Genomic DNA, 19,561 nt, shown 5'->3' with positions numbered 1-19,561 from the left:
GTGGCACACTCTATGGATCTCATTTAGGAAAGACTTCCTCAAATCAGCTATAAGGCGCCTGAAATTAGAGATAATGACATAATGATAATGATATTTGTTCTTTAGCATAATAGCACTGAGGTTAGGACCGTCTGTTCAAGGTATTAAATCTCACTCCATTTACTTGGAAGAAAAAAGACAACACCATCTGAAGGTAATGAAAGAAAGAGCAGGAGACTGCTAAAGATATACGCATTATATAACTAATGGAAAGAGGATTTAAATGGAAATTGCTATTCAATTCTTCTGAACACTTCAGAACATAGCAAAATTGAACAATTATTTAATGATAATGATAACAAATTTAGCTGCAAGCAGTGATTAAGGGGCTAAGAACATGCAAAAATGACTAATTCAAGACATTTGTAGATTATTTTAGGCAAAATGGTTGAAAAATCATAAATAAATCACTTGTAATAATATTTCATTGCTTATCACTTTTGACCAATAGGTGGCGCTATCACAAAACTGACGTGGTCTGGTCAGCGTGGGGTGACAATGACATACACAAATTTCAGAGTTAATACAGCAAATACCTTGCAGAGATACAGCCTCAGATTCTGTTTGGCACCACACCATCAAATTCGTTATGTTCGTTACGTAAACGATAACAGTTTTGTCTATCAACACAAAATCCATGGTCAGAAGATGATCTGAATCGAATTTGGTGAAAATCTAACCATCGGTCTAAGAGGAATTAGAAAAAGTCTGTTTTCAAAGAAATGAAAATGATGGACAGAATGTTTGACCGACTATGGCATAATTGTTATCTTGACTCAAGGAATCAAGAAAGACCAGATTCAATAAAATAGGCAAAATTAATCAAAACCTATTAGCATTTTTCAAAATTTCATTATAATATTTGTCCAATTATTATTATTTTTTTTTTTTTTTTGGCAAAAATAGCCTCCTGACCACTAGGTAACACTGTGCTGAAAGTGTGCAGGTTTACTCAGGTCATGGTTTTCATGACACACACCAAGTTTGGTTTGAATACGCTAAAGCATTGCAAAGATACAGCCAAACAAAAATAGATTTTTTTCTAACCCTTATGGTTCAAAAGTTACTAGCATAAATGTGAGATCAATTTTGGATAGTTGCGCTAGAGGGATTGATGTAGATACTCCAAATTTGCTGTGGTTAATGTTCAGACGGCGCTCTTTACGTGTGCCAAATTGTATAACTTTTCTGCAACTGGAAAAATAATAATAATAATAATAATAACACTAACAATTACAAAAGGTGCCTACACACCTCCGGTACTTAATGATACAAAATAATGTGTAATTTTTTTAAACATTTTTTGAGAGTGCTGATACTTTCTGGTGAGGTGGATAGATGCATTAATCTTAAAACTCCAGCTCTTTTCAAATGAAGATAAAATTCAAACCCAAGCCTGTGTCTCATGGGAAGTCGTTCACAATTATTACATCCACACATCACTCAGCACACATTAGTTCTATATGACCGCTTCTGTGTCTTCAATTAATATGTAACATTCAAAGATGCAGTTATTTCCCTTCCTTTGCATGCAATTACCTGCAAGATCATTGTATTGTTTGTGTGCAGTCGTCGCAGTTGGGTTGGCACAGTACATAAGGTTAATAAGATTAAAATGCGCCGTTAGCTTGTCATGGTTGAGATCGCTTCTTAACACCTTAGAGCATGTGCTATTAGCTCTATTTAATGTGTATTACCTAGTGGGCGCATTTACTGTGAATCTCCTGCACGTCTGTTCAATGGATCCTGTAGCCCTCAAAGCAATACTGCAGCTAATAATCTTTAAAACTATTTAATGAGTGATAGGGAGGGAGGGAAAGAAAGAGAGTAATGCATATGCTCAGATGCTCCAATCCTTCCAGTTAAGGCCCTCAAGTCCAAAAGCGAGTGCAAACCATCTATACTCCCCAGTTCAACTTTGAATTATTTCTAAAAATTAACTATTATTCACTCAATTAATCATAGTTAATTTAAACATTTTTCAACTACAAGAAAATAATAAATCTCCGACCTCTCCAGCTGCAGCTCACAGTAAAATTTCCAATCATCAAGAGAAAACTACACAAGCTTTTAAAAGCAAGCAAATCTTTTGAAGTGGTGCTTTCCAAGATGACTATCACTGTTATTATCGCACATACTCGAAGTCAGTGATTTGAACAGACCCCTAACATGCCTGCACAGGCTCGTCCAATGGACACAAATGATACCTGAAATACATGGATTGCTGATGAGAGACGTAATATTAGCATTCTAAGATTTCATTTCCACTTGGTTGACAATACAACTGATGAGTGAAAATTTTATCTTTAAATTGAAGGAGGGACCCAAGTCATATCTAGAGACCAGAAAATCAGAGAGACTTGAGGGAGATATAAACTTGCAATTGTGCAAAAAATAAATCTGGGATTGCTAGATATAAACTTGCAATTCTAGTTTGAATTGTGAGATAAAAAGTTGCAATAACCTTTTGTATTTTTTATTCAGTGGCGTAAAGAAGCCTCCATATTATTTGGATGCACTAATATGGAAAACTATTGATATCGTTTGTTACCCTGACAAGAGGGATAAATTGAATAAAACACCCTTTTGTTTCTCTATATTAACAGGTCCAGACAAAGCAATATAAAACCTAAAATGTTTCTGCTATATTGTTGACCATAGAATCGGACATGAGGAGACATTTTGTGTGCATTCAGAACTCCAGTGCCGCTTCTAGACTTCTGGGGGTCCTAAGCAAAACGTTGTCCAGGGGCCCCTGTCAGAGGAACCCCCAAAACGACCCCCAAACCCCTTAATCTGTTCTTTCAGAGCAATTTCACTATCAACCAACAACAGTGACTGAAAAACATTCAATAATACAATAAAAAACAATAAGACAAATACAACATAAAAAAGATATGCATGAAATTAACAATTTAGGCATGTACTAATAATAGCCTACTATACAGAAATTGAATAATCAACTGTAAAAATAAAATAAAATAGATCGTTGCATTGTCTTGACTGTATGAATTACATATATGTACAGTGATTCTTATTAAAGTTTCTAATGCTGTTCAGTGAAGAGCAGTGAACGATTCTCTCGTTTTCTTTTGTTGTTTGATTAACATTCATTTAATCATGATCTTACATTATTCGACTGATTTGGATGTTATGTAAGGATGACAGCGGACCGCTTTAAAGGAAAGGAATGGAAAGCAGCATCATGCTTTAATTAATCAAAAAGGAAACCAAAGCACAGCCCTAAATCATTTTTGAGAGTAAGGGGCCCCCCGGTGGTTTGGGGGCCCTACGCAACTTGTGCGTATAGGGAGGACCGGCATTGCTGAACACCGTAAAACATGTAGACCTTACTACAAGAGTCATAAAATGGTCCATCTAATTAATGGAAATGTCCTATTAGTTTCTACTGCACATTACACCCTTTCAGAGCGTCATAAGACCAGAGACAGTAAAAGAGGAGGCCAGAGGAGCAAAGCAGCAGAGGGAAGCGCAGAAAGTCATTTGATTTATGAGAGCAGCACTTAAGACACAGAGGAGAAGATGTTATGCACCGCAGCTTCCAGCCCAGGAGCTAAAGTAATTTCCTCAACGGCAGGTACACGCTCAAGCGAACAAAGCTACAATCAAATTGCTTCACTGCACAGCCTAAAAACTTGTTTAATGTCATACTTATGCCTATTCTTCGGGTTTAGCGTGACACCCGAGTACTTTAGTCAGTAGATATTGAAGCAGGTGTCTGTCATGTGGCCCCAAGGGTCTCTGAGTTTCGGGTCTCTGAGATTCTATCTGCTCACATCCGTCCATGTCTGTAATATAACCCTCGTCTGCATCACGCTCATCCGAGGAAACCCAGCGGCTCCTGTGAGACCTCCATGATGAATGTTGTGTTATTTCTTCAGTCAATCAGGGATCAAACACTGAATATGAGCGATGAATCAGCTGCCATCAAAACATCCTTAAACACCCACATGAGTAATAAATACTCTCATCTGCAGATGACTCAGGTTCTGGAAGTTCTAACTCAAGCCTAGTTTCAAGAGCTTTTTAATCACAGAGGCGTGGTATTTAATCTTCATCACAGCTAAATGAAGAAGAGTTTGTTGTCCTTTTGAAGTGTGCATTCATGTGCTTGGTTATGTTTCGGGGCCTAATGCACCCAACTGGACTGGTTTAACCTCGGATACCTGTGGAGAACCTGCTACTGTAGGTGAAGGTGAGTGCGTTGATTTGAAAGACTTGTGACTTTTGAGGACAGAACTGTAGATAAATGTGCATGTCCTGGAGGGGGTTTGAGTTATTGTGAGGAAGAGTGGCAGGGGGTTGATGAAGGTCAAACAGGACAAGAGTCTGGCTGAAATCACAGGCCAGCCCTGCTGAAAAATCCAGCATTGCTGATCCCCAGCTAGACCAGCCTGGACCGAAATGTAATTCATGCTGGTTTAAGCTGGATTTTCAGCAGGGACTGATGCTGGAGGCTCAACGATTGTGGTCTGAACAAACTCTCTTTCATTCTTTTTGTCGTTTGCAGCTGCATTCGATGTGGGATATGGGGTTATTCATACCTGATGATAACGCTGGTTTCCGACCATAAAGGTGCTCCATTGCCTGGAATGATGCTTTGCAGAGATAGCTTTTGTTTCGCAGGTGTGTAATTATAAACATAATTTTCCGTCTTTTACTCACCAATCTCTGCAAGCGTTTGCTGAACAGGTTTAAACATAACGTAATGTTGGCACTTTGACACATTTATGCAGGATTTTGCTTAAAAGTGTGACTGTTTAGCATTAAATCTCCCAGGGTGACACAATGTTCATGGGACATCATGCATCATGTTGGTAAAATGAAGTTTTCATGGGGTCTTTAGGCCTTTTTCTGTGCTGTCATACAGCAAAATGGTGACTCTGATTTAGGATTTCACCCTGACTTCCACACATAATTCTGAGCAACATAAATCAGGTTGGAAATATTAATTTAACTGTGATGGAGTAGTACAAAAATAAAAATAAATAGTGTTTTGGAAACATTTCTTCTCCAGTTTTATGGTTTAATTTGGCACATGGCACAATCAGCATGTATACATCTGGTATACATAAATAAATATTAAATATATTTATACATAAATATACATATAGAGCTATTAAAAAGACACTTGTTGTGGCCTCAGATTACGGTGTCGAGAATAAAACTAGCACAGACACTAAATGCTCTGCCCTCTGAATATGGGTGCTTTCAGCCTAATAATTGATAATAATGGTCATTTACACTTTCAGGTCAATGGGAGCAAAATCTTCATAAAAGCCCTATACATATATGTATGTATGCCCATATTTATATATATATTTAAAGAAAGACAGTTCTACACCGTGGTTATTCAGTGTAAAGAGGCCACTGTCTCCAGTCAAGAGGAACGCTTACAAAGTCAATGGAATCATGTCAGTTAGTTCAGTTCAATCTTATGCTATTGTTTTCTCTTGCATGTAAAATAATAGATTTATTTTGTAATTCTTAAGCAAAATTAGACATATGTAACTTTTTTTAAAATAACAAAAAGTTCTATTTCGCAAAGACAGACGACAATAGACGCAGTTGAAAGACTACTTGTGGTGAACAAAATCAACGCAGTGGTAAATAAGCCCCCCCCCCCCCCACCCTCATCACACAAATATTTAACAAAAAAACATGGCAAAAGGCAATCAAACACACGCGCACACTCTCTCTCTCACACACACACACACACAGACTCAAATATTCCCGATCGTACCCATAATCACTCACACATGCACACCAGTCAAACAGTGCTCTGAGCGTTGTGTGTAAGTGTGCATTTCATGGGAATTTGACGCAGGAGCTGATAGATAATTTTGTTGTAAAAGATGCACTTCTTTAAACAAAAACAATTACAGTAACTTTAGAAGTCTTTATCTCCAGTGTTGTCGTGTGGAAAAAGTTCCAAAAACAAAAGATTTTCAGTGTAACCAAGAAGAAAAAAAGTAAAAACCACATGTGAGGTTATGCAACTGGAAAATGAGTTGCAGTTACCGTTTCAATCCACCGGTTTCCATATTAGTCATCTGTCTCAGGCTTCCTAAAATCCAACCACTCAAGTCAGATCACTGTGTTCCACACAAACTCATCTCAGGGAAAGATCGTCAAATTAAGAGAAAAAAAAAAAAAAACAGCTCTTTATAAGGCATTGAAAAGAAATCGAAAAGCAAAGCAAACAATATTATGCAGATGTCACCTTAGAGGCCACTGTTTCGAAACGTGTTTCCCACAAAAGACTGTGATGGGAAATAAAATGCACTTTCCTTTGTTTTTTTTTGTTTGTTTTTTTGTTATTTATTCAAGAAAAAAAGCGATCGCTCCATTTGCCCATTTCTGCTTAGAAAGGCGTATTTTTTTAGTTTTTTTTTTAACGATGATTAGAAAAAATACTGCTTGAAACGCTCGTCCCTTTTCGAAGGAAAGAGAGCAGTTCTGTTTTGGCAGGTTTGCACAACTTGACATCTGGAAAGAACTTGTCACTGCTTTTTGCAAAAGTCTTTTCAAATCATTTTGTTTCTGTCATCATCCTGAATCCCCTTCTCTCGCTGTGACGCTTTCATTAAAACCAATGACTTTTCCCCCATCCCTCCCTTTGCTGGATCTCCATAAAGCTATACACGCGTGGTGGAGTGGGAATGTGGCAGGCCGGTGGAGTTGAAGCCGGCTGTGAAGGTGTTGTACGGATGTAGGTTCGGCATGCCCACTAGCGAGTTGGGGATCATGGTTATGGTATTTGGCGTCATGAGCGGGATATCGTCAGGCGAGCGCCGCAGAGTCAGCGTGTAGTCGGGAAGTGAAGCGAGCCGCAGCGGGTCACCGGGAGGCCCTGCGTCGCACTCGTGGTGCGTCTGGTTCACCTGCAAAGACATGATCTCCTCTTCAGGGCCGTGGCGGTTCACGTCATTGGCGGTGGTGGCTCGTGGTGAGCTGGGTTGCGGGTGCTGTTCCTGCCGGCGCTTATCCTTGCGGTAGTACAGAGCAGCAAACGCCAGAACATTGAGGAACAGCAGTGAAGCTCCCACTGCGATGGTTACGCTCAGCTCGGTGGAATAATCCCGTGGGTTCTCCACCACCAGAGGGCCTGGTTCCTCTTCCCCGTTCCATTGTTCCTTCCCGCTCTCGCTGTTGTACGCTGGAGACATTGGTGGCCGCTTGGTGTTGAACGGCCAGGCTTTGCCATTGGGACGTTTGGTGGACAGGGAATTCTGTGTCGTCTCGGGTGGCGGCACTTTGGTGGTGGTGGAGGTGTAGTGGAACATGTCATGAAGGTTGTACAGATGAGGGACCAGGTGCTTCCAGAATGCCACTTTGGTGGCACGGTAGTGATCACGGACTCGTGGCTTTAGGCCAATGTGCAGGTACAGCTGGTCTTGGGGATTGTATTTGGACCAAGCCACCTCTTCAAAACGATTGGCCTTAGTATGGATAAACTTGGTATCCTGAGGCACTGGTTTGTTGGGATCTCTGCAAAACAAATAAAAGATGACATAATAAATGACACTGAGACGGTTTTTAATTTAAGGCATGGTTGCTAGAATTTAAGGAATAGTTCCAAACCCATATTATTATTTTTTTTAATATGGCATGCAGTGACTAAGATACCATCAATGTATGAAATATTCTGAAGCTCTCAAATATTATTTCTCATTTTAAGCAGAACAGCTTCAGAGACTAGCCATAGAGTCCTAGTTGCATGGACCACATTACTGGTGCTTTTTGTCCTCACTAGACCTTAACAACCCCTCGTCATTACATGCTTTTACTTTAAACGACATAACTCGCTGCTTAACTACCACAGTGCGATGCATCGTATAAGAAATCAACTAGCTAGTCACGACTGTTTCCCGAAACCGCATTGTTGCAACTTTGTCGTTCAACCACATTGGTTAATGATGTCACGCAGATGGTGGAGTAATAACTTCTTTTAATGAATCTGTTTGAGATTGAATTAATGCAAGTGTTTTTGCTTGTTCTTGCACATGCACACTCTTAAAAAATGGTGCTTTAAATCTCTTGACAAACTAAAAGACAAATTACATTTGTATGTATTTTAAATAAACGATATAGATTGTACTGAATGTCAGCTTGCTTATTTGGCTCAAGATAAGGATTCATTGAGTCCACATGCCATGCAAACAATAAACTATGCTTCTAACCACAGGCCGAGAGCTGTTGATTTCCACGAGGGGAAGTCCTTAGAGAAGTTTGTGAATATATGTCTAAAAGTGGATACTCTAAGGCAGGGGTGTCCAATCCTGTTCCCTGCAATATCATCATTATCATAGTTTCCAGTCTTCAACGTTAAGGAAAATCAGCATGCTTCATTCTTGTCCACCCTGCCTTTGTATATTCTCTCTTTTCAGCGAAACACTACCTTTATTCTTGGGCAGTCTAAGCACGCATAAAGACACAAAGAGGTTGCGCCCATTCTCAGATCAACCCCTGGAGTTTACGCCAATCAACAAAACAATTTACATCCATACTCATTCCTCATCATAACTGCACTCCTATCGGTCTTGTTGCACCTTCTTGTTGTATAAAGATACCAGGTACTTCTTCCAAATCATCATTTTCTATTTCTCCCTCATGCGACATTACGTTACAGCTCATATCTCTAAGCACCTCTGCCTGCTGGGCTTCACGCATCCTCGGCTCATTCTGTATAAAAAAAAGAGATGTGCCTGAGGCTTTTAAAGTGAAACAAATGAATAAATCAACAGCTGAGATGTGCTTCAGGATGCAACTTGTTTTTGATAAAACAACAGCAGTGCATCCATTTCGTTAATTGCTTTGGGAAAGCAGTGCAGATTGCATTAACAGCGAGTGTGCTGATGGAAAGTGGACCATATTAATCTAAATGTTAAAGGAGGGATGCTGGCAAAGGCCCTGTGTGTGCGTTGTACTACCCTTTAGCCTCTGGGGGTCCCTGTTTCTCCAACTGACATTGCAAGCTCAATAAGGCAAAGCAAGGTGGCATCCAGCCTCTGTGACACTAGTGATTTATCGTCTGGTTTAACATATGCCATGTAAATAATCACACATCTACTTATCTTGTAGCTCCAGTAGTTACTATGCTGTGTTTTTAAGAGATATTCAAAGTGGTAAAACATACACTATTGATATTGCCTAATGAAATACTTGCAATATTTGGTTGCAAAACAAATAATTTCATCAGAAATACACTTTTGTATGAACATTAATACATATGTTTTATGCTGCCACATGGCTTAGTTTAACAACCAGGGGCTAAAAAGGTCATGGTAACCAGCCAAACCTTGACCCTTCATCTGTGATAAAATACCGCAAGATGAGGCTGTAACAAAAGTGCAGACTTGATCTAATAAAGAGACAACCATGAAATAAACGATAACAGGTATCACTGGTGTGCTCTTGAGCAAATCATTCGATTCCATGTTGCAGGGATGGTCCCTGTCACTAATGTTCTGTAATTCACAGTGCATGACAAGTGACGACAAGTCAAGAAAGATGTTGTTTAATATTGCACTAATATTGTCTGCCAGTGGTTCTGAAAACTTTTAAGCCAAGTACTACTTTTGTACCCTGGTAATCCAGAGTTCTCGCGAGAGCACAAGTTGAATTTGCTCAGCGAGTTACTCTGGTGTTGAGTAATGATGCTCATTAAATATGCCCCTCTATCCGAGCTGCACCAATCACATCAGGTTATCTGATATAGGCGGGCCAGAGGCGAGATAAACAGATGACGACAGCGCTGTGACATTGAAGTCATTAGTAAACATTGCAAGATGCCTATTGGATGAACACCAGTTGTTTGAAACGGCTTTGGCCGCTACAATGAAAGATTTAGACTTGCCTTTTTCTCTAAAAGAGGAATAGAAGACGCCGCTCGAATCCTTCCTTTGCAAGAAGGGTACGGTACGGTAAGAGTCTAATCTACCAGTTAGCTCCGCTGGTAGCTAAGCGATGTTGTGATTGGTCGTAGTGTTATCCAATTGCGTGCAGTGAGATTTTCAAATGCATGCTTGGTGCCGCCCCTCGAGCTGGCCGATTTTCATTAGTCGATGCCAGACCATTAATCTTTAAGATTTAGGTCTGGATTTTTACATGCTGCACATGTAAATCGTACCATATCGAACCCTGACCCCAAAACCGCGGTACGTACCGAACCATGACTTTTGTGTATACTGTTAAACCCCTATTAAAAATGATATATAGATCAGAAATAAGTCAGGGCAACGATCAATCGCATCCAAAATAAAAGTTTGTGTTTACATAATATATGTGTGTGTGCTGTGCATAATTATTTTTGTTTATATAAATACACACACATGCATGTATATATTTAAGAAAAGTGTGTTATTTACATATAAAATATAAAAATGTATATATAATATCAATTATATTCAAATATATATACACAGTATATTCATATATAAATAAATATAATTTTATAAAAATAAATATATTCATGCATATGTGTGTATTTATATATGCAAAATAATTATACACAGTAAACACACATACATCATGTAAACACAAACTTTTATTTTGGATGTGAATTAATCGTTGCCCCTCACTAAATTATATATCAATTAAAAAAATGATACGTGTCGTGTCTAACAGTCGTGTCGAGTACAACAGATTGGAAAGCCACTGGTCTATGCTGTGACACCTGTGCAAAAGAGCATATGCATCTGAGAGGGCAGAAAAACCGAGCTTTAAAGAGAAATCACACACTTTCATGTTTTCTGAGCTCCCCCTCTCCCTGGTCTGAGGTAAATGGAGATAGGTTGAATGTCAGCTCAGCAGCCGATAAATAACTGGTTTTATTAAGCTGGTAATGATCCCCAATGAATATTGGCAGCCGGAGCATGATGACTTTGTAGCTGAATATCAGTAATTAAGTTTCAAAGAAGCAGGCAGCAGAGGTAAGGTCATATTGATCTGCCACGGCGCAACATGGCAGAGAACAGGACATCAATGAGTCCGCAGCCGCGCCGCATATATGAATTCCTGCTGCGTGGCATGCGAGTCGCAGTCGCTGTACCCGGGGCATTCGCGGTTAATAGGAAACGCTCGCATCTCAATATCACCATGCATTCTCATAATTGTCAATCAACCAGTTTGCATGACGCAGCATATTTGTGCAGAGGCTGGGTTTGCAATGCCACTGACTGGTGATTTGAGGTCAGTTGTGATGTTTTGTATGTGTTCGCCGAGTCTATTGATCTGCAGCAGTGACATATTTAGTGTGGGTGTTTCACATGCAAGGGTTTAGCTCGAGATATAGTGTGTTGATGTACAGGTGAAGATTGAATAATTAGTGATGTTGGCCTTAAGAGTTAGCAGACGGCACTACTGCTATTGCTCACACTTAAAGGAGTTATGAAATAGCATTTGCAGATCTTTTATGTCTCATTGGCTGTTCAGACAGCAGCGAAATTAGATTTTTTCTCAAATCAGATGTTTTCAGGCAGACTGTCAGCACTATTAATTGCAGGTGATCAAATAAGATTCCGGTGGTTTCCGTCCCCTATTTTGACGTTATCATTGTGTGTCGCATTTACAGTGATGCAAAAGACTATTTGAAATCTGATTTGAGCAGCCAGAACATCCAGACTGAGACACATCTGTAAAAATATGATTGAAATCACATTTTGATCCACCTCTAAACGTGGTTTGAATCAGACTTGATAAAATCAGATTTCATGTTTTTTTGTGTGTTTTTTTTTTGCTATACAGACTTTCAAAAACCCATCTGGATCAAATCTGGATATGCAAAAAAATCTGAATTCTGCTGGCAGTCTGAACATAGCCGTTCTATTTCTGGAGGTCAGCAAATGAAGTGTGCTTCAAAAAAGTTCAAATATTTGTGATCTGATCATCCTCCATAACGTGGTTGCTATTAACATCTCATCTGTCTGTGAACGACTGACGCATTTGTATGACGTTCCAAAGATCTCCGTTATCAGAACCACAGTGAAGAATGAAACCATATCCGTACCGGCTGGCAATGAGAATGGTTTGGCCCGACATTAAGGTTACAGAAAAATGTCAGATGGTCTTACTCGACAGCAGTATCACTCTCATGATTGATGGACAGACATGAGTTGTTAAAAGCACACCTCCTTGATTTACATATGCATGTTAAGGGGCATGTGGAGGAAATCACAAAGGGAGGAATTTCAAATCCTGGCATTTCATAGGGGTGGAAACAAACATTCATACTTTAAACTGGCCAGTTAGCTTTGAGGTATATTTGATTTATTTCGTTTGCCAGAGTAAATATTTCACTTAAAGTTGTGAAGTAATGGAAGCAACGACTGATCTTTTCTTACGTTCATCTGAGTGAAACGGATGATTTAAAAATAATAAATGGTGGAAGCTCCATCTTATCATCCCGTTGTTGGATGGAGGCATATATGTGAACGCGAGCTTGCAGATGATAAGAGAGAAAGCGGGATGTTTTTCCTGATAACCAATCACATTATAGCCTTGACATCATTGAATCGCTGTCAAGGTTGTACGACAGTCAATCATGCTTGTGAAAAATAGAGAAAGGAATGAGAAGTGCCATTCACCGAATCCTACATTCTTATAAAACCGCATTTTTAGTTGAAAACTCCAAGAGTAGATTAATCCAAAATGAACAATTAGTGTAAAGCCTATTGCAGGTAGTGATTAGCTGTTTCCTTACAAAAGCAGTTAATTCAGTGTACTGATGCCTCTTCTCCATTGACATCCATTAAAAAGGCCTCTGGTCCCCTTGCCAGTGCACTGCAGCGTTATATGCTTCTCCTTGAAGGTTAACAAAGAGAAGCATATAACAAAGAGACTCTGATATAAGGCAGTGTGAGTCATTCAGTGTTTGTGAAGTCTCATTTATCCTGCAGTTATGGCTGTTTATATTTAGTACATGTTTTGGTTATGTTACTGACCTCTTGCATGTTTTGCCTGTCAGTCTGGATTTGTTCGCAGTGTTACTTTAGTTTAAGTGAGATACTATTATAGTTTTTATTAGCTATTTCCCCACCATTGATGGAATTTTCCATGTTTTCACTGTAATACGGTAGGTGGCGCTATAACACATCTTCAGAAAGATTACAGAATCTCCTGATCAAAACACAGGCGAAGAAGAAGCAGACACAAGCGATATCATATGTAAGCATATGCATACGCGATATTCAACATTAAACAGCATATACCTGTAAATCAAAACTGCCTAATGTTACTGAATGAAGTTTTGAGGGTGTTGATGGACTCGATCTACTTCATCTGTGTTTTGATCATCGTTCTGAATCCGATCCAGATGTGGTCTTTAACAAAAATGTTTTTCTCAGCTTTTTGCTCAAAATGTTCCTTTTTTTTATGAAACTTTCCCACATTCAAGTGTTGATAATTAAATAATGCATGAAGCTAGAAAAAAAAAACGGGTTGTTTTGATTATTGCATGTTCAGATATTCATACAATGAAATATTCTGGGGGCCATGAAACGTTTGTAAAAATGATAAAAATGCTGGCTGTGGCTGGCAAGTTTAAAAAAAAAATGCTGGTGGGGAAAGAGTTAATATTTTGACTTTTTTTCAAAAATATATCTACATTGTTTTTAAGTTAAGCCAAATAAAAATTATGATGTGATATGATAAAATTTGTATTAGATTTTATTTCAGTTAAAAATTATTTCAATTAAATAAGTCACGATTTTCTATGGTTTTAGTTTTAGTTAAATAATAATAACCCTGAATTCTGAGCACGGCCCGTTGTGTGACTACTCTTTCGGATATCGGAATGTAACTTTGTATGTTTTTAATAAACTTCTGCTTAAGGAATATAAAACCCCAAGTCCAGTTCAGTGTCTTTGTTACGGTAACCATATCAATAATGTATAATGAGTGTTTTCATTCCCCTGTGTCCTGATCATCCCACTAACCCACAGTCTGCGTAGTGTGTGCAGATGGAGGCAGTGAATTAGCTGACAGCGTTCTGTAAGGTCGCCCACTCAAATGGGTTCCTAAACCGCTCAAATGTTTCTGCGGTTCAGGCCACTTGGGCTTGCCCAGTGAAGCAGTACTTCAGCCTCTATCAGCGCCACTCATTCAGATCTCAGGCCCTGAGAGGAAACGACTCGACGAACATTGAGCTTCCGAAACTAGGCTGGACTTCCTAAACACCACATTAACACCGAAGGCAGAGGTCTGTCTGAAGATATTTCCGTCAAACAATCCATCCTTACCAGTGCAATAGTTGCAAATTAAGTCTGGACAAAATTCTACTGTTAATGGTCATTTAATTAGTATTTTAATTAGTAGTGCTTGCTAAGGCTCATTGTTCATACTTCTAAACCCTGCAGGATTAAACGTTAGTGCTTGCGTTGTACCATTTCCCCTTTATATATGCAAATGAATGTAACCTTAAAGCATGTTTTTTTGTTGTTGAGGAGAGGTGAGCTAGGGATCAGTGATCAGTCTTACCATTTTTACTTGACAAACAATACATTTGACAAAAAAAAAGCAGTATATCTAGAGGCCAGAATGTATAGAAGCTTGTTTCCACCACAGAATAAAAAATACAAAAAGTAATTGCAACTTTTTATCTCACAACTTTTAATCTCAGAATTGCGGAATATAAACTCGCAATTGTGAGAAATAAACTCGCGATTCAGACTTTTTTCCTTAGATTTGGACTTTACAACTTGCAATTGCGAGTTTATATCTCACAATTATGAGAAAAGATGTCAGAATTGTGAGATAAATTAGCAATTGTGTGTTATAAAGTCAGAATTGCGAGATATAAACTCGCAATTGCGTGAAAAAAAAACCCCGTTGCAATTGTGACTTTATATCTCGCAATTCTGACTTTATATCTCGCAATTCTGAGAAATAAAGTCAGAATTTTGAAATGTAAACTCGCAATTGTGAGATAAAAAGTCGCAATTATCTTTTAAAATGTTTTATTCTGTGGCGGAGACAAGCTTCCATAAGAATGCCATAGAGACTAGAGACATAGCAGAATCTATTGACTTGAGCCAGTAAGCCGCCACATAGCAATATGCTAAAAACAATTGAAAAACTCACCTTTACATACATGGATACATACATATAGAAAGAAAGAAATGGTGTTGCTCTTGGAAAAATGCATGCAAAATAAATGGGAAAATGCTGAAAAAAAAATATATGAATAGAGAAAGGTCTTTTTTATAGAAAGGTCTTTTCACAGCAGAATAAATCTAATGAATATGACAAGGTGAGAACGAGTCCGAGTTAATTCGATGGGGCTGTATTGGTTATTCATCAGTCTAATTGGCAGCGCTTGGATGATTGTGGACAGAGACGCCAAATCCGATGGCGCATCATAAAAGCCTCTGTTTCCACTTCAGTGTCTTAAAGTACTTTGCTCAAGGTCACTTATTTCAATGAAAACACTATCTTCAACCGAATAGCATTGATTCCAACTTTATAAGTACAGGAGGTAGTGTGCACTGATTTGTGTGGTTTTTCATCTTATGGTACATTTCAAGGTTCACACACAACTGGCTTTGCTTTTGAAAGATGCAGTGTTACATTTAGAGATTTTCTTATCTTTCATTGCTGTTCTCAAGGTCAGCAGATAGAATATACAACATAAAACAGCATGAGAGAGAGAGAGAGAGAGAGAGAGAGAGAGAGAGAGAGAGAGAGAGAGAGAGAGAGAGAGAGAGAGAGAGAGAGAGAGGAGAGAGAGAGAGAGAGAGAGAGAGAGAGAGAGAGAGAGAGAGAGAGAGAGAGAGAGAATGCTTTCAAAGAACCTTGGCTAAAGGCTAAAAATTTTAACTGCTGTTGGTTAAAGTGTCGTTTAACTCCACATTGCTTTCTCAATTCCTCACAGAACAAGAAAAAAAAGATAGTTAGTGTTATTTGATATGGCTACAATTACTCATACTTATGTTTAGGGACCTGAATAGATAGGAATCAAATTTTAGACCTAACATTTCCAGTTACTTAAATTATTACCTGCCTATCTTTGCTCTGCCAATGAAAACAGTTCCAAACAAAGTCAAAGCAGGATCAACCGTGTCTCTAAGCCAGTGTTCTTCAACCCTGCTCCTGAAGGACCCCCAACACTGCACGTTAACCCATGTGATAATGAGCTGATGAACTGAATCAGGTGTGTTTAATTAGGGAGACAAAGAAAACGTGCAGTGTTGGGGGTTCTTCAGGAGCAGGGTTGAAGAACACTGCTCTAAGCAATACACAGTTATGGGTTTTCGTTTCTTAATGAATCAGAATTTTTGAATAAATCGGTTGAGTGAATGATTCAATGACTCAATTATAATCCCTTGTGAAAAAGAAGTGCACTTAACTGTATTGAATGTACAACTTAAGTACGGTTTTAAAAAGTATGCGTAGGGAAAATTTCAAATTAAAGTTTTATTTTAAAGTAAATTTTAAATCATTGTTTTAATAATCTTTGTCATCAAAATTTAAAATCCGTCACTGCTGCAAACTGACCACCGCACAAAATATGAAGAATGTCAAAACCGTTTGGAGTCAGCTGTCCACGGCAATCCTAAACCTGTACCAGTACAATAACACACATTTGGCAAAATACCGTCTAATCATCGTTATTGACAAAATCATTGAGAAAATATCGACAATTGAGAAAATATCGACATATAATTTTGTTGTCAATATCCCAGACCACTAGCAATCAACACTTTTTTTAAATTTTAAATTTATTTTTAAAGTTAGGCTCAAATACTGAACCATTACACAAACACACACACAAAAAAAAAAAACGTTCTTGAAATGTATTAGTACCTCTACATCACGGTTAGCGAGATTTTCGGCCAGCAAGCCAAAAAGAAGGCAATGCTTTTGAAGTAAAATGGGTATCTGGAGGACACAGACCCCTGCGCACTCTTCATTATGACTGCTATTGATCGGGTGAGTGATGGTCAACATGTGTCCTGACTGCTGTCCGGCCCTGATCTCTCGCTCTCCTCTGATGGTGCTCATTACATTCGACATGCAGCACGGCCTCTTCATCATGGGCCCCTCAAGATCCTGCGCAGCTTCATTACCTTTTCTAAAGTAAATCTGCATATCTCAGAGATATAGTCAAGTCAAGTCAGGTCACCTTCATTTATGTAGCGCTTTTAACAATATAGATTGTTTCAAAGCAGCTTTACAGTGATAATAGGAAATTACAGTAACAGAGATTGTTTTGGCTTTACAGCAGCTCTAGAATAAAGTTATTGTCCAGCTAAAGTTAGTTTTGACTGATTGATTCACTTTCGTTGCGAAGATCATTAGTTATTAACTTAGCGGCCGCTAACACGACACCGTTCTAACAGAAAACCCTCAGCGCGCTCCGGCCCGGTCATCCGCACAAAACAGTGCCTGGTGGCTTGAGAACGCAAACCTTGAAATAGATTCCAAGTGCAAGCCTTGAAAAACTTTGCAAAAAAAACACAACAATATATATATATATTCAGCAGGGGTTCTCAACTCTGGCCCTCAAGGTCCACTTTCCTGCAGAGTTCAGCTCCAACCCTAATCAAACACACCTGAACAAGCCAATCAGTGTCTTCAGGATTAACAGAAAGTTGCAGGTAGTTGAGTTTAATCAGGGTTGGAGGAAAGTGGATCTCAAGGGCCCGAGCTGAGAACCCCTGTCCTACAGAATCAAGTGCTAGACTTAATTGAGAGCTCTGTGAGACTGTTACACAAACGGAACGCAATCCCTTTTAATTCCCGAGTGGACTCGCAGTAGTCTTAGAAAAGACAAAAGAAGCGGATGCGGGAAGCAATTTATCTCAAAGCCTCAGAAAGAGATTGGGCTGGCCTTTGGTGCAGGGTCAACTGATGTTCAAAAGACTGTTTTCGTCTGCGTGTAGCGGTAGGGGAAACTGCTCATTAACATGCAGCATTGAAATTATTATTTTTGTTTTCACAATCACGAGGCAGATACGACAAGACAGAGTTAATGAGCATCTGCTTGCCATTCAGATGAGGTACAGGCAACAGAATTTCAATAAGACAGATGTCAATATAAATACGTCGATAAAACACGAAATGCAGGCTGTGTCAAATCATTGAGTGATTACAGTCGAGCTGGCATGTGCGCAGCTAAATCTTATTTATTAATCATGACTTATTGATTATTGATTAGTCATGTTTTATTCTTGGGGTGGAATAGCCAATGTCTCCGCGAGGGACAGCATCATGAAAAAACATGGGCTTTTCAAACAGAAATATCTGGATTCATCCCAGCAGGCCTTCGCATTTCTGAGAGTGTCTTGTGTTCTTGTTACAAGGAAGCATGTAGAAAAAAGAGGAGGGTAAAAGGAAAAGCACAACAGTATTCTGCTCAGCGACGTCTGTGGCTCGGCACAGCATGGGCTGTTTGACTGGAGGCTGAATGACACGGTAGAAGAATGCCAAGGAAACAGTCCCTGTCCGTCAAATGCTAATGCTACAATCTCTAAAGAAATGCAGACGGCAGCATTTGAGGTCCATTTGTAGCCTGAACAAAGGCGGTATGCGCAAACAATTCACTTATCAAGTGTGAAGAAGGTTCTCAGATGCTTTTGTTCTTCTGCAGGACCGATGGCCACTGGTTAACACTTGATAAATTAATTAGGGTGCTAATTTACTGTTAAAAACCAGCTGAGAAAATGTCTCAAAAGCCTTGGAGATTCGAATTCAATTTAATGGTACTACGTTTGGAAGCATTTTACCATTATTCTTCCATTTATTTCAGAGCCCAATGATTTTTAATAAATGTTCCAAAGACAGATAAAATGTCTTTGTGGACTTTTCTTCAAAAAGACTTGTTGAAATATGTAGAGCTGCCAGACTCACAGTCTTAAACATTCTATTGGTTTCTATGAGGAACCTTTAACATCCATGGAACAATTCCTTTCTACAAAAGGTTCTTTATATTGGAAACTGTTCATCCAAAAGGGTTCTTTTAAGAACTTTTCACTTGAAAGTTCTATGGAAACGCTATGAAAATTCCTTTTTGGAACCTATTTTTAAGAGACATGTATGCTGAAATGCTACACATTAAATTCCTGAACAAATATTATTCATAAAAATCAGGATAATACATTTTCTTTCCGGTGAAATTTGAAATGATGTCATCAAATATTAAAAGTGTGGCAGTGGACATGCAGGTTTTTACATGCAGGCTCTATTGAAGGTCTATTTATATATATATATATATATTTTTTTTTTTTGATCATGTAGATTGACCCAAACACATATTTATGAAGTAAATCAGGGGCTCATACTCAGGCATGCCATCCAATAAAGAAACATGTTACTTTGTCACTTCACTTACCCTAGTCTTCTGTCAAACATTAGCCTAGAAATCTAGACGCACCCTAGCGGCAGCAAATGTTATTTGCAGCCAGGGTCGTCTAGCAACTCTCCGTTGGCTTTCGAGCTGGAAAAACTCTAGTCAGGCCAATCACATCGTGTATAGAGTCGGTGGGCGGGCTTAACATAATGA

The 19,561-nt window shown here is 38.8% G+C and overlaps 1 protein-coding gene across 2 annotated transcripts in view; it reads right to left on the bottom strand.

The window, feature by feature from the left end:
- Window positions 1-5,077: 5,077 nt before the first annotated feature.
- Window positions 5,078-19,561, bottom strand: part of nlgn3a (neuroligin 3a) — a 212,715-nt gene continuing 198,231 nt past the window's right edge. For both annotated transcript variants that reach the window (XM_084430000.1, XM_084430001.1), the window contains one exon: window positions 5,078-7,551. In XM_084430000.1, coding sequence (XP_084286126.1) covers window positions 6,699-7,551 — 853 coding nt within the window. In that variant the 3' untranslated portion in view covers window positions 5,078-6,698. The remainder of the gene's footprint in view (window positions 7,552-19,561) is intronic.

This window comes from Rutilus rutilus (assembly GCF_951802725.1).
Source record: "Rutilus rutilus genome assembly, chromosome: 14".
Lineage (NCBI taxonomy): Eukaryota > Metazoa > Chordata > Actinopteri > Cypriniformes > Leuciscidae > Rutilus > Rutilus rutilus.
The sequence above is the reverse complement of the archived record's forward strand: the minus strand, read 5'-3'. Positions and strand labels throughout refer to the sequence as shown.